Source organism: Anas platyrhynchos, chromosome 3 (genome assembly GCF_047663525.1).
Source record: "Anas platyrhynchos isolate ZD024472 breed Pekin duck chromosome 3, IASCAAS_PekinDuck_T2T, whole genome shotgun sequence".
Classification (NCBI taxonomy): Eukaryota; Metazoa; Chordata; class Aves; order Anseriformes; family Anatidae; genus Anas; species Anas platyrhynchos.
Window position 1 is genome coordinate 40,804,702 of NC_092589.1, and position 14,710 is coordinate 40,819,411.

Consider the following 14,710-nt stretch of genomic DNA (forward strand, 5'->3'; position numbering starts at 1 on the left):
AAGCCAACGCTAATCTATAATCACCAGTTAAAAGTGGTAAAAACCCTGGACGAAACTACTGTTTCTCTGCCAAACAAAGCAAAACTAACGTAGGAATGGCTCCTGGCACTAAAAAGCAAAGTATTTTTACAGCTATTTACTCAGTGACAGAGTGGTGGCAAATCTGGAAATGCTGCAGTACAAATCTGGGTTGGGAAACAGTGTAGGGGCATTAATTAATTAATAAGCCGTGCTGAAGACCAGCCCAGAAATGAATTTAGTTTCCAGTATTTTAAGTTTCATCTCAGTCTTCCCTTTGCTGCTCATGACCTAAGAAACAGTAAAAAATAACTTTTTCTTCCCAATTCACTGTTACTTAATTACTAATCACCTTAGTTAAAAATTAACTCAAGCTAATGGATCACACTAAGCTGTATGGACTATTAAAGTTTTATGTAAATGTTTAAGTGGTACATTCCTTTATGCAAGGATGAATTCCTTCCTCCAGGACATAAACTGTGAAACTGTATTAGTCTGAGAAGTAACTCCAACTCTAAATACCTACCAGCCTTTTTTTTAATAGGGAAACATAGGCCTTTATTTTAAATATAACAACATTTAATCTAAAATAACAGGACAACACTAATTTTGTAGATTGCATTAAAAACTCAAAGCTTTATCATTTGCCTGCTGTACTACAGAAGTCTTGCTTGTTTTAGAAATGCGCAGTTTGCTTACTAATCCTGCTGCACAAAGATTGACAAGGCAAACTTGTATTTATTCGTTTTTATTGTATTCCGAATGTTATTTTCAAATCAATGTGATTCTTTATATAGAGATTTACCACTGATCTTTCAGTCATTGTCAAGCTCAGATTCCCTGGCTATCTATACAGATTGTTGTTACTGAGTGCTCAAAGCAAGCACAAAATGTTCTGAAACTTGTGATGGAAAGTGAAGTCTCCTTCCATGAGCTTACCTATTAATCTCACCCTGAGAATATTTTTACAACCTAGGTTCTGCAAGCCTGGAGAACAGGAAGTTCTTCAGCATCAGTCCCAGAGGTTCCTGCTCATTTCACAGCTCCCATTTCATCACTGCTGCTAAAGATCAGAAGGTGAGAAAAGTCTAGTTCCTGCCTGGGCTTTAGTCGTGGATTAGGTTAGCATGGTATGAGTTGTTTTGATGGATGACTCAAGGCTAAGACTGAGATGTGGATCACTCATGAGGTTCAAGCTGGGTGGGGAAGGCAGAACAGATCAACTACCTGACTCTGAAATTTTCAGTTTTGCTGACTTATATTGTATGGTATCTTCTAAGTAGGTTTAGGGCTAGTTTAACACAGAGCAAGTCGGCCAGAGACTTACACAGCTCTTCAAGCCATGCTGTTGAAGTGTGTTTGTGTAAGAGACTTTCCTTGCTGACTGTTAATTTTAGGGAAAGGTTTGCTTGAAGAGGTTACTACCACACTATGGAAACCATGCTGTTGCTAATCAAAATCCTGGGAAAAACTTGATTGTTTAGTGTTGTATGGTCATGCTGTGATTCTGAGTGTATTTATTTCATTAAAATTACACGGTATTTCTGGTAATGTGACTGTATATGGGATTAATGATGACCCATCATAATTAAACAGCCATATTAAGTCTGAAAGGTGCTGCCAAACAAAGGGAAACTAGAACATGGACTGCTTCTGGCACTATGATTTAGGGATATATTGCATCACCAGGAGCTTAACCCTAAAAAGCAAAGCAGTTTCTGAATTATCTACCTAAAAGCAGGAAGGAAAGTCATACTACTTATATTGTATGCTGCTTTATAAAAAAAACTGTTTGTAAGGCAGGAATTGTTAATGAAATCTGTTTAAAAGACTCAGTATCTGCACATCAGCTTTGTGTATCATTTTGTCTCCAAACTAACCAACTTAATTCAAAGACTTAAAAAAAACTGCATGAAGAAACTCACTAGTGACATGCCTTACACTATGTCCTAATGGACAATGAGGAAATAATTGCTAGCTGGAATGCTAGCAATTGATTGCTATCAATGCTAGCTAGGTTGATTGCTATCATAATTTTGTGATGACTTTTTGTTTTTAAATTAACTTTCTAAGCATATTGGATAAGCTCTACACTACCACCTGAGTATAACTGATGCAGTACCATCTGTTTGAATTTGTAAGTACTGTCACCCACCCCCGTAATTCTCCAGAAGTTAACTATACTGCTGATCTCAAAGGGATGTTAATTCCTAACCCAATTACACCACACTACCTGCATCGCTTCACCTGGGGATGCTGCACAAAAAGATGCTGCAGTCAGTGCCAGGGTCTCCTGTAGCTTCCTGGGTGCTTGCCCTGATGATGGCAGATCTGCTGTCCCCTGCCTCATTGAAAGAGAAATGGTGTAACTACTCATGAAGGTTGAAAATTATCAGGAAGCTCTTTATGCATTTCAAACATGGTATCATCCATATACAGTATGTTTGTTATATGTTTGTAATTTTCAAGACAAAGCACTGAGCTATACAGTGGAGGTAGCATCTTGCAGACTTAGCTTGTGGCAGGATTTTGAGAGTTTTCAGAAGAAATGTATTTATCAAGTCAGCCAGCCAACTTGTCTTCCCACTTTTTAATACTATGTTCTTTTTGCAAACTGTATCTCCAAACTAACCTATTTCAATTCTTCAGGAAGATACTTCCTACCTTTTACAGAGGGCAAACAGCTGAAAATTACTCCTCTCTCAATCTGTATGTCTGTATATATGAAATGTCATATAATAAAGGAGTTTTTCAACCTTCGGATATTAATATTCACCATTATGAAATTACTGCAGGCTAAAATGATGAAGGTTAGCAGTAAGTGATTAATGATCAATGATCATCAGCATGAGCAGAAGTGGATATTATAAAATGTGTATAAATCAGTGATTCATGTTTAACTACCCCCTCTGCAGTTGGACCTAAATTATTAGAGTACGCTGCTGATCTATTTCAGAGCCTGTAGAAATGGTTTCTTTGCACAGAAACTAAAATGTGAGGTTTGGAATTTAAAAGGAGTGTCATTTCTATGCACTTGACCCTACACAGCACTGAAGCTTGCAGCTGAAAAAGGTAACCAGAAAGTGCTCCCAAGTCCAATAGTGCAGATGCAACATTTTACCTTTAGTGTGCAAAAACATTGTAATTAGTTTTATAATGTGAAACGTATAGATACAAATGAAAAACAACAAATACATCTTTTACAAAATATTATTCTGTATCACTGTATATACATTATACACATGGCATTTTGTGTCACTTATGTCTCCAAGCTCAACTATTCAAACAATGGCTTTCTGTGTTATTCCTGTGTTTTAAATTGAGTCATTCTTGCATCTGGATTATATTATTATTTCTGGATTAAAGAAGTTTAATAAACCTATACTAAATACAGTGCCTGTTCAATTTAGATTTTTCCAAAAGGCTGGGGTTGAGAGGGATTATTTAGAAATGTATCAGGCTGAGGCTGGAGATTTGCCAAGTAGAATAGCTGTATAAAAATGGCTAAAAGGGTATTGGGAGAATACTTGTTAGATTTGTAATAGTTACACGATGTGTTTATGTTTTTTTGTTTCGTTTTGTTTTTAAGAAGAAACAGTTCTAAAACAATTTGCTGGTTTTGGTCCCATGGTGCTTGTACTGAAAAATAAAGAGGGGTGACGGAAATGGAAAATATACTATTTGACATCTTTAAAAACAAAAAATCCTTAAAAAAATGAAGGTTATACAATTTGTACTTTTTAAAATGCAACTGAAGAGGTGAAGACAGTTTGGTCCCTGAGAAAATATCTGGAAAATGTCTAAAATGTATACAATTGTTCCCAAGGCCACCCTTCCCCATCACTATCAGCAGACATGTTTATTTTTGAGCTATAGGGACAAGCCACCCCAGTAAAGCAGAATTCTTAAATCGGCTCATCTTCAACATTCCAGTTTGTGCCAGGCTTTAATTAAAGGATTCCTCCTGCTATATACCATTGAAATGAATGTAAACCCATCCTCCTTTCCTTCATTTACAAACCTGCTTATGCAGTATATCTTGTACATCAAAAAGTTTTCAATCAGTGTAGAAACCATGTAGCAAAGATGCATTATCAGGATAGGTAACACTTTCATAACAAAGTTGGACATTTAGTTGGTCTGTTGTTTGTGAGCAGTGGCTGACTCCCCAGTTCCTTGAATTTCTGTCCACTTTGAGGTGTCAGTAATGCTGGAGCGGAGAGGTGATGAGCAGCTCCTTTTTGCTGATGAAAGTTGTTAATATAGCTGGCAATCAGTAGAGTGATCTCAAGAATCTGTAACAGGAACATATAAGTCTCTTTGAAAAATACAGTGATGTGTTTTGACTGCTGAAAAACTAGCTAACTTTCTAGCTAGTGACAATCAGCTGGAAAAGTACTTCTACTTTATCAGACTAATGATGGGGAGAAAGGAAATGCCACCAGAACTTTGTTCTATCACTGCTTTCCAATAATATAATGTTATTCCTATCAGTATGCTGGATACTTTGTCTTCTTCAGTCTTAAATGATTCAAACAGGTCACTCCTTCCATTCAATTTTGAGAGGTATTTTGAAATCCAAAAGATGATGCTCTTAGAAAAAAGTTTCATGATGTATTCCCTCAGTTTTCCAAGAAAATAACTAGAGCTCAAGGACTCAAGATGCAGAGTAGATAAAAGGAATGAAGACATCTGGGAACTTACTGTATTTTCTCTTTGCATTCCACCCAGCTTTGCCTGTAAGGGCACAGTCTGAGGGAAACTTGAACAGATGTATTTTACTAAGTCTAACTGTATCGAGAGTCATGACTTTACCCAAATTTATATGTAGAATTTCATACTGTTTCATAGATTGTTCTGCATAACAGCAAGAGACTTCACATACTGTTTTTTGTTTGTTTTAGTCAATCTTACCAGCGAATGAGAGAATATAGATTTTAAAAGCTTGACAGCTCCTTTACCAAAGGCAAAAATATCCTAGAATTTTTAACAAGTGACAGATCTTTCAGATCTTGTATTCTGCAATTCCACTGTAGAACAGAAACAGTTTCTTAAAAATCTATGGTGCTGATCAATCAGACAGACTATGTACTTACATGAAAAATTTGGAATGTTATATAAAGGGACATGAAAAGAAAACACATCAGTATTGTCACTGTTAGCTCTTACATTAGTAACTGTTTCTCCCTCTAAAGCCATCTGGAAAAAGTCAATAATCTCAGAATGCTAGGAATAAAGAAAGTGTTTCATCTTTCACATCTGTTAAGGATTAACCACTAGAAAAAGTAGAAAAGTAGCAGATGGTGGGGAACTATTTCAGGTAATATACCAACCTTGGGTTTTGTCATGGCAAAAAGGAGTTTTTCAGTTGCTTTGTCCTTCATCTGAGCATCATTAACAACCAACATAAAATCATCTTGATAGCCTCCAAAAGTCATCAGACTCTTATATGTATATGTAACTGTCAATCGCTTAAAAAAGAAAACCAAAGCTATAAGCAGGTCAATGCAAGAAGAACAGATTATGACAAATACATCTCTTAAAAATATAACTGCACGTGTATTTTTCAAAATGTTGTTAGCCTCTTAGGAATCTTGAAATTAATTGTAAATTTTCGGATAGATTCATCCAGACCTTCACAATGAGGAACTTCCACTGTATATGATAAGACTCCCCTCAGTTAGACCTCTATTTCTATTCCAAATTAATTAGATCATTAGATTATTATGAGCAGGTTTCAACCTAAGTCTGTAATTCAATTTACTTAACTCCTGACTAACTTTGAGAGAAACTATTCTTAGGAGTTTCCACTTGAAATTGAAGTAGTGCCTAAGTAAGTTAAATGGGAACGTGTACGACATCTGAAGTGATTTAACTCCAGGATTTCTTTATGGGCAGTGATATCGTTTATAGACACACAATTAAATGTAAATTTTTTTTCCACATCTCTGACAGTACATAAATGCTCTTCAAAGCTCCTCTGCTTTGCTCCTTCAACTCTTGCTGTTCAATGTTCAACACCACACTAGTGGCCTTTGAGTCTACGATTAGCAGTTGGTTTATCATTAACATCATATTAATATGCTTAAGATTATTCAAAAATTCATCATGAGACAATACCCATATGATAACTCACTTTACTTGTTTGATTACTAAGCCTCTTTTTGTCCTTATTTCCAAATAGTGTTCTAAATTAGCTGCTCCTTGCAGCACCAGTTCTGATACCCGTGATCCTTTCTGCACAAAATCAGGATATTCTCTGGAAACTGAGCATTCCTTAAATGGAAGGCAGGGCCTGCCTGCACTGTAAACAGGCAGTGCTCTGCAGAAATCCCACAGCTAGCTCTATGAGCAGGCAGTGTTTATAGAGCTTTCTGCAGTCTGATGCAAGCTCATTTTGCTCATTCTCTGTATACAGCTACTGTATAGCTGCTCTTTGCTCTCCTCATGTTTTTTGTTTTACTGTTCTGTTTTGTTGTTTTTTTTTAACAACAAAGAAATGTAATGAAAAGGCCTATATTAATGCAATTATGAAGTCGAGATTTTAATTTTCTGATATTCAATATTAGCACTTGCTAATAGCAACATGCCATTCTCTTTCTTTGCAGGATATAAATTAAAGCAGGGATCTTCTCAGGCATTGCTTTTTTACACTGATTACCATGAGTCGTTCTCTGTGAAAACTTTTATTGCAAATCAAAGAAAAATCAGAGCCTAAAATGACATAATTAAATAACACTCAGTTATATTACCTACTATTAAACAAAAATAATACAATGAAAATAACAATCTTTTTAAGTAACTGCACTTTGCAGAGTGTATGTATTATGAATAATAATGGAAAATGAAGTCTTCAAGAAAAGAAAATTAATGTTATTGTAAGAACTGTAACTATGGATCTTCTGACATCTGCATGATTAAAACATTAACATTTCATTAAAAGATATAAAAACTGTATCTGATAAACAAAAATAAATTCAGTGCAAAGAAATTGTTACTTATTTCTATTATTAGTACTCCTATAATGGTAACATGAAAGTGTTTTGAAAGGAACAAGCTTTTGCTTTATGAGGAAAGACTAGATAATGCCATCTTTTGTGGACTGTGCTGGTGAATCTCTCTATATACTTAGTAGTAAAATCTACTTTGAGCAAAATAAATAAAGAAAAAAAAGTCACTTACCATAGTGCTGTAATCAAGGATGCTTATGCCATCTTCATGTACAGCAAACCATATGAAGGACTTCTCAAGTGTGGATGTTGCTAGAGGCTACAAAGAGATACGTTCTTTAATTACTACTTCAAAATGAGACAATATGTAAATAACTATTAAGAGTAAGCTAATACAAAGCTCTTCTCATCCACAGATCTTACTGAGATTTACACTGGGAGGGAACTACAAAGCCATGTAGTAGGCCAGTGGAGGAACTGTGAACACAACCTAATGCTTCTGAAGCTTCTCCCAGTGCTTAGTCCAATAAAATGTACAGTCTCACTAATAAAATAAAAAAGCTTTTAATTTTGTTCACTAGTCTATGCATGTAAAGAACAGAGTGCTGATAGGTAATTTTTATATATATATAATATATATATAGGGATTTCCTAATGAGACATAAGGGGTGAAGTGACAATTCTACTGAACACAGTTGTTTGAATTAAGAGAATAAAGATACCAGTGGTTTAAGAGAGAGAGGCCAGCACAGTGCTCCAAATACCCTTAACAACATTTACTGAGCAGAGTTCTGCTTCCATAACCAGTTAACGATACCTTTCAATATTCTAAGAGTTATCAGGCAAAAAAAGTATGAAAGAAAAAGGCTCTGAAGATCTGAATATGTAAGAAAAGATACCACCTAGATTAATAACGTAAACCAAGCAGTAAGAGTATTGGGAAGTTATTAATATGGTATACCTATCACTATGATTGTTACATTTCACCAGTGTATAGCTTAAACAAATTAGTAATTTGACAAGTGATTAAATCAGCGTATGTGTATCATACTCATTTTCAACAAAAGAGTTTTCCAAAAACTCTGCAAATCACATTTATATTAAAAAACCCACACTACTCAAATTCATTAAAGTTTCTTACTTTTGCTGCAAACAATTTAGCACCAAAGAAGGACCATTTTCTGGCTACAGTGAGATAAATGCGCACACAGTCTGCAGCACTGTGCCCCCGGAGAGCCATCCATCTTGTAGACAATCGCTGACAAAGCTGTCTGTTGAAATGAAATATGTAATTTAGTTATTGAAAGGAATTTAAATGCTTACCCATAGCAAGTTTAATGAGCAAAAAAAATCCATTTGTTAAAACGATAATTTAAGTTAATGCAACGACTATCACTTACACAGTATCAAACAAATCCAAAACACCATTTAGTATTTTTATGCACATGAGAATGACAAAGTTTCTTCTCGTTTCTGCAACATTATGATTAAATATTGATGTAGCAATAACAGCATAAAGGAAGAGAATCAAGTACAGCTTTTAATGTGTCTCTAAGGTAATCAAATTTTATCAGTACTCAACAGCAATGCCAGCTGTCATTCCAAAAATCCATCCAGCTTAGCACCTATCTTTACCTGTGGCTGGTAGCAGATGTGGAAGATAGAGCTTAATGCTACTCTTTCTCAGTGTATTTGGGCACTGCTACCAGAAAGGGTGCTTTTATTTTGTGACTACAAGGTAGTAGTCACAAAATAAAATGGTTGTTGGTTCTATAAAATGATCCCATGGAAAATGAATCCTCCAGAAAAAACTTGGCATACCTTTCTAGCACTCTGAATTCTACGAATATCTCACCCTGCAGCTATGAGATCCAGCCCTGGAAAAGGGAGGGGGAATGTATTGTAAAGGTGAGATCCTTCACTTGCAGTTTACACTTACTGGAAGTTTATGAAGTCAAAACGCACCCTTAGCAAAGAACACAGGAAATAGGACAGGTATAGAGGGGTCCTTTCCCTGCTACAGTCTTTCAACTTGTGGCAATTCATAGTTTAGGAACTAATTGAACAGTTTAACAGGCTTAGCCTCCACAAGTTAGTCTGAGCTAGTGCTTCTTACACTTTGTTCTCTGAAATTAATTGCATAACTTTTTATTTGTTGAGCATATACTTTTGAAAGTCCCTGTTATGTTCTGAGTATGTAATAGTGTTGCTTTGTGTGTATGATTAACAGCTTTAAACTGTCAACCATGTCGGAATAACGAGGAAAAAATTTCTGTAATGTGTTTTGGACTTCAAAATTGCTATGACATTGACTTTAGGTAATTTATTAAGCTGTTATGCTATTCTTTATATGAATAGTTGCTGAGTAAAGTAACTTGCAAATGATTAATTTTATATTAGGTGATATATTAATAGTGAGTCCACCAAGTTACCATATTGCCAATTTGACTGGCTGCAAAACATTGCACATTTGATTAGCAAACACTTAGATCAGACCCTTATGCTCTTTACTTTCAGCAGTTCTTTTCTGTGCATTTTTCTAGTTCCGCTCTACACGCGGACCTAAATACACTTGCTGAGTAAGAAAAATAAGAATTTCAAAACCTCTGGGGTTTGCAAAACTATGTAGTATTTGTCTGTTCTAAAGCTTTTACTAGAATGCCTGCTTAATGATGATACTCCGTTTAGATTAGAAATGTAGAGAGGAAGTGCCTTCTTTAATTCTGCAAGAAAATAAGTTTCACTCACAGGTGTAGGTAAATCTGGCAGAACAGCCAGTTATACCTTAGGATAATTAGAAAAATCCTCATTTCACTGCTAAGTTTTCAGAGAAAATAAGCAGCAAAATATGTCTCACCTTAATTGTTCTTCTGAACAACCATGCCTGTATCTCTTGGGGTAGAATCTCTCCAAAACTTGTTTTAATGTTTGATTGGACTTGGACTGGGAAGTGACTTGCCCTGCTGGTGTTGAGAAAGGCCTTTCAAAATCTCCGATTTCTACCTACGGGTAAGACCACAAAGAAGAAAAATATTTGTTATTTCAGGGTAATTTTCTTGCTGAGTATTTATTTCTTCTGTCTTACCAAGGAAAAACAGAAACAGTTTGTCAGTAATGTGTATTTTTCACTGATACAGAAGCCATGCAAGTAATTTTATTTGATATTTACCATGCAAGAAAAAACAAGTATCAAATATAAATTGTACAAATACGGGGTATAATATTATCTAGTTCTGTTCTGAGATTGCTACATCTTCAGCTACGAAACCAGTTTAGATTTGAGTAACACCATTAAGTAACTTTCTCAGTAACCTTCCTTTGCTTGAGTCTATTTTTTTTTAAATAAAACAGATTTTATCAAGACCATCTCTAGTAAAGGAGCTTTAGCGTTTCATTAAACAGCTGTTACTTTGGTATATTAACTTGCAAAAATAATTTAAACAATAGCAAATGAAGAAATGATACGTGATTAGATGATACTTTATCAAATGGGGCCTAACTGTGTAGGATGGTAGAGAAAGCTTTACCCGTACTGGTGCCAACAGTAGTGCTCACAGTAGAGCATTTCCACTGAAGTACAGAAGTTAGCTTTAAACAAAGATTTCAGCCCAGTCTATTTCTTGCACTATCACATAGAAAAGGTGAAGGCCATTTGACTGCCAAGCAACTCTGGACCACCTCCTTAATTTAAGGTTTCCATCTGTAAAACTGCTGTGTGAGCCATTAATGCACCAGGATTACCTGAGCCAGAAGAGCAGTCAGTTCCATCGCTAGTTCTTTGTTTACGGGGAAAAGTCCATTGACTATTTGATCGTTTGTCTGATAGACTAGCAGCAGCTTCTCTCTGTCCGTCTCCCCATGGACTTGAACTGAAAAATAAAGCCTGCAGAGAAGACAGAAAGTTATTAAATAAAGAAGATGGGGACATATGTTAGCCCTGAGGACTGGTAGTATCTGAATATGACATGTTTACGTCAGTGTCAAAACACATTAGCAGAACACCACTTCTACTTAAACCAGTGGGCAAATACTTAATTTTAGCCTTCTGAACTCAGTGTTGCCCTTACTTTTTTATAGCACCCTCCTCACCGCTTTCTGAGGTAAAACCCGCCACACCATATATATTTTTTAAATTGCTCTGGTTACATCCATTTACTATTTCTATTGCAAGTTTTGAGTCAGCCAGTATTTTTAATATGAAGAAACTGCAGAAATTAAAAAAATATATATATAAATCCTGACACAAGACAAAGATGTTATAACTGCTATACAAACCTATTTTTGTAAGTAAGGCGGACAGTCCTTGTACCTTCACATTTCCCAGGATGTTGTTCTTTGGAGGCTTGCTCCCATTTTGAAATAATGTCACAGATCTAGAAACAAATCAGTAAGAAAGTGACTTTTGTTTGTATTCATCTTTCAAAAAATTTGAATAAAAACTGCCTACTTATTTTAATATCATTTACCTATTACATATTGGAAACTTACATAGCTTGAATCTTTAAACTAAATAGAAGATAACTTTACTAGCTGTTCTTAGTTGGAACATTTAATAATTAGCTTTTCTGTTGTTGGTTTATCCTGGAACACACACCCTAACTTTGGAAATAAGCCATAATATGTTTACGTGGAAAGGACAGGTACTTGATTTAGCAGAAGCCAATGAGTATGTAATTATACAAAGTGAGTTGTTATATAATTAATCAAATGCCTTTGATCTCTGCCTTCTCCTTCTGCTGTATGCTGGAGATTTTCAGGCCCCTTTTACTAACTGTTTGTTTTGATGTTTGTATGAAGTTTGTTAACAAAGTGCACTGAGGGTGGTTTCTGACAAGTGGTGTGTGTGGGCAGCCTGGGAGGAGGCGGAACTGAGGTCCAGTGAGTCCTGCTGGACTTCAGGGCACCATTCTTTCACAGAAGAACCTTTCTGAAAGAAGTAATGCTTCTAAGGCTGCATTTACCAAGGAAATAAGTATTTTTGAAAACATGTTTTGCTTTCCATATGGTAATTATTCTGGTGGGGAAGCAGAGCTAATCAGATGACTCTGCTTGTTTGTCATGAAGAGCTGACCGTACCTTCCTTTGTAACTCAAAGTGCAGCTGTGAGCATTGGCTGAGTGCAAAAGACTACTTGATAGAAGCACAAAAAAAAAAAAAGATTCATTATTTGGTAAAAGGCTTGAAGAATATTCAACTAAAACATAGATTATAGTGCATTTTGCCAATCTCGGCCACAAATAATTTATTATTAGTAATAGATGGACTTAAGATCCAGAACAATGATATGCCCAAAACTGGGAATTTCCTGAGCCCTAATTATTCTGTATTTAGATAAGGAATTCTTTCTTTATTTTCATTCCCAAAGATCCCCATGCCAGTATCAGTGACTTTTTGGACCTCAAATGGTCATCTTTTGGGGCTATACCAGAAATACTAACTGAAATCTCTAAGTGACCATTGAATTTCCAATTTCTTTTTGGTTTTACAGGACTGTGATTAGTAACAGCTTTCTTTCTTTTTTTTTTTTTTTTTTTTTTTAAGTCCAGCTGTTACTTCCATGATTAATATCAGTCTCCCAGACAATGCTTTTAAATATAGTTCACTGAATGAATTTCAGTAATTGAAAAAGTGATTTTTTTCATCTTTCACATTATGAGGGAAAAAAGACAGTTTTCAGACTGAAAATATTTTCCTTTACATTGTCTGAAGAGAGCTCTGTAAAATGAAGATATTTTGCTCTTTTATATGCACAGCTCATTAAAGACTTTTATTTACCTTGATGTTCCCTTGAAGACAGTGCTCTATATCCTTGCCAGAGGGATCATCAGAAAACAGTGCAAATCCTGACTGAGCTGGTTTCCTCATTCCTGTATCCTGGTTCAGGGTGTTCAGAAATTCTTCCACTGTGGTAGAAGCATCAAATCCAACAACCTAAAAAATCACCCAAAATATTTTTTGCTATTAAGCACTTGGAAAAAAAAATGAATTAAAGCTAAAATTTTGAAGGATAGTACCTCTAGAACTCTAGAACAACAATGGCAACTTAAGATCCATTCCATCCTCTGTGGATAACTTACCATCACTGGAATTTACAAATTGGTTATTTACTGATCCCACAGAAGTAATTTACTTATTTAATTACAAATTTCATAGCCCTTAGAAGATGAATTTTGAGCAATATATAAATAAATGAGCAGTGATTCCTTTTCTTCTTCAAACTTTATGTTTGAAACTCTTTAGGGTGACTTAAATACATGCTGATTTTTCTCTTTTACTTGGCATGCAGTAAGCAATTAAGAAACGTAGAGGGGAAAAAAAAAGACTTCTGTTATCTGAAATAAAAAGATTATTCAATATAGTTTTGACTTCATATAAAAAATCTTGTAATATTGTGAATTGTTAAAAAACTCTTTTTGCAAGCTCTCACCACTAGTAACAGAAACCAGGATTTGCACCCCTATGCACAGAAGCCCATGGAAAGCTTTCTACAGGCTTTGACCGATGAGGTCTGAAAGGTTAAGAATGAAGCTGTGTTTGTTCTGTAACAAATACGGTTATCCTTCGTGGCTGATAATGGAAGTTATAGCTGTGTTTCAATGCCTTCAGTGAGATACTTAACTTTAAAGTTATCTTAAGAAAGGAAATGGAATTTAATACCTTTCTTTTTCCTTCAGTCTAATTCATTCATCTGGTGGCCAGGTTAAATAAGAAACTTCATTCATATTTCTCACTCATAAGTGTTTTTTCCCAAACATTTACTCTTCATTGATTAAATCAAACTCAAATACGTTGTGCCCACCATTGCTAGCACTGGCACAGGATGAAAGTTGAACAATATTTACCTTAACACTTAAAATTCTGTTTCTGATATACTTCACATATACACTGAAAGCATAGGTTAGGGAGCGCTTAGATTTCACGGTCTATTTAACATTACCTGATAAATGCCATTCATGAAATGAACTGGAATACTAAAGGGCAGTGAATGGTGGTAGGGGTTTCTTAGAAGAGTTGAAAGAATTTCCATTCTGGAAGGTCTGGCTTCTCGGTCTCCATTCTGCTGCGTACGCTCTACGCATCGCTGACAATATATTGCATATTTCCCAAATTCAGTTCTGTGACAAAAAAAGAAATAAGGCAATTCTTGGGACTGATTGAAAGGATAGTAAACTGTGAGTAAAACTCTCTGGAGATACCAAATGCGAAGAGCATTCAGATTTCACAGCCAGATTTCCAACATTTTTATATGAGGCATTATAAGGAGTGTAAGTCCACTGAGACAAACAGAATTGTGCCAAAGATGAGCATGGCTCAGAGTGTTTTGTGCAACTGCTACACTTTGGTCTTCATGCTTCTGCAATATACAGTCAGAATTCCATTGCAGACTATTTATCAAAACAAAGGATAACTTTGCCAAGCGATGCACAGAAGCAGCATGTATGACCTTTTCATGGCACTGAAACACAATGCTATTCAAATGCATTTTAAAATGTATGTCCAAAAAAAAAGAAATATTAAATGAAAGATTGGAAATAAGGTACTTTAAGAAACACTAGTCAACTAGATGGCTAACAATATTCAGGCACACCTGGAATCTGCATTCTTCTTTAAATGAAGTTTAAGAAGCCAAAGGAATGGGTGCTGGGGCAGAAAGAGTCCAACGCAGAGAGCCAAGAGCTGCAAGCCCTGGACAAAAGGAAGACATTCACTGTTTCAAACATCTTACAAAGTAAAACTTCCTG

At 35.5% G+C, this 14,710-nt stretch overlaps 1 protein-coding gene and 1 long non-coding RNA gene across 8 annotated transcripts in view; one reads left to right on the forward strand and one right to left on the reverse strand.

Annotated features, from left to right (window-relative positions):
• Positions 1-736: 736 nt before the first annotated feature.
• PLEKHH2 (pleckstrin homology, MyTH4 and FERM domain containing H2) overlaps positions 737-14,710 on the reverse strand; it is a 61,761-nt gene continuing 47,787 nt past the window's right edge. For 3 of the 7 annotated variants that reach the window (XM_005015282.6, XM_027454110.3, XM_027454109.3), the window contains 10 exons: positions 14,557-14,654; positions 13,906-14,083; positions 12,744-12,899; positions 11,244-11,341; positions 10,710-10,851; positions 9,826-9,971; positions 8,110-8,239; positions 7,201-7,287; positions 5,352-5,489; positions 737-4,313 (listed from right to left, as the gene is read on the reverse strand). In XM_005015282.6, coding sequence (XP_005015339.1) covers positions 4,131-4,313; positions 5,352-5,489; positions 7,201-7,287; positions 8,110-8,239; positions 9,826-9,971; positions 10,710-10,851; positions 11,244-11,341; positions 12,744-12,899; positions 13,906-14,083; positions 14,557-14,654 — 1,356 coding nt within the window. In that variant the 3' untranslated portion in view covers positions 737-4,130. Of the gene's footprint in view, positions 4,314-5,351; positions 5,510-7,200; positions 7,288-8,109; positions 8,240-8,789; positions 8,846-9,825; positions 9,972-10,709; positions 10,852-11,243; positions 11,342-12,743; positions 12,900-13,905; positions 14,084-14,556; positions 14,655-14,710 lie in introns of those variants that run through there. The other 4 variants (XR_011808217.1, XR_011808218.1, XM_027454111.3 and 1 more) reach the window with 4 other exon arrangements.
• LOC119716316 (uncharacterized) overlaps positions 993-14,710 on the forward strand; it is a 38,584-nt gene continuing 24,866 nt past the window's right edge. The window contains exon 1 of the long non-coding RNA XR_005264151.1: positions 993-1,095. This is a non-coding gene — a long non-coding RNA (uncharacterized lncRNA). The remainder of the gene's footprint in view (positions 1,096-14,710) is intronic.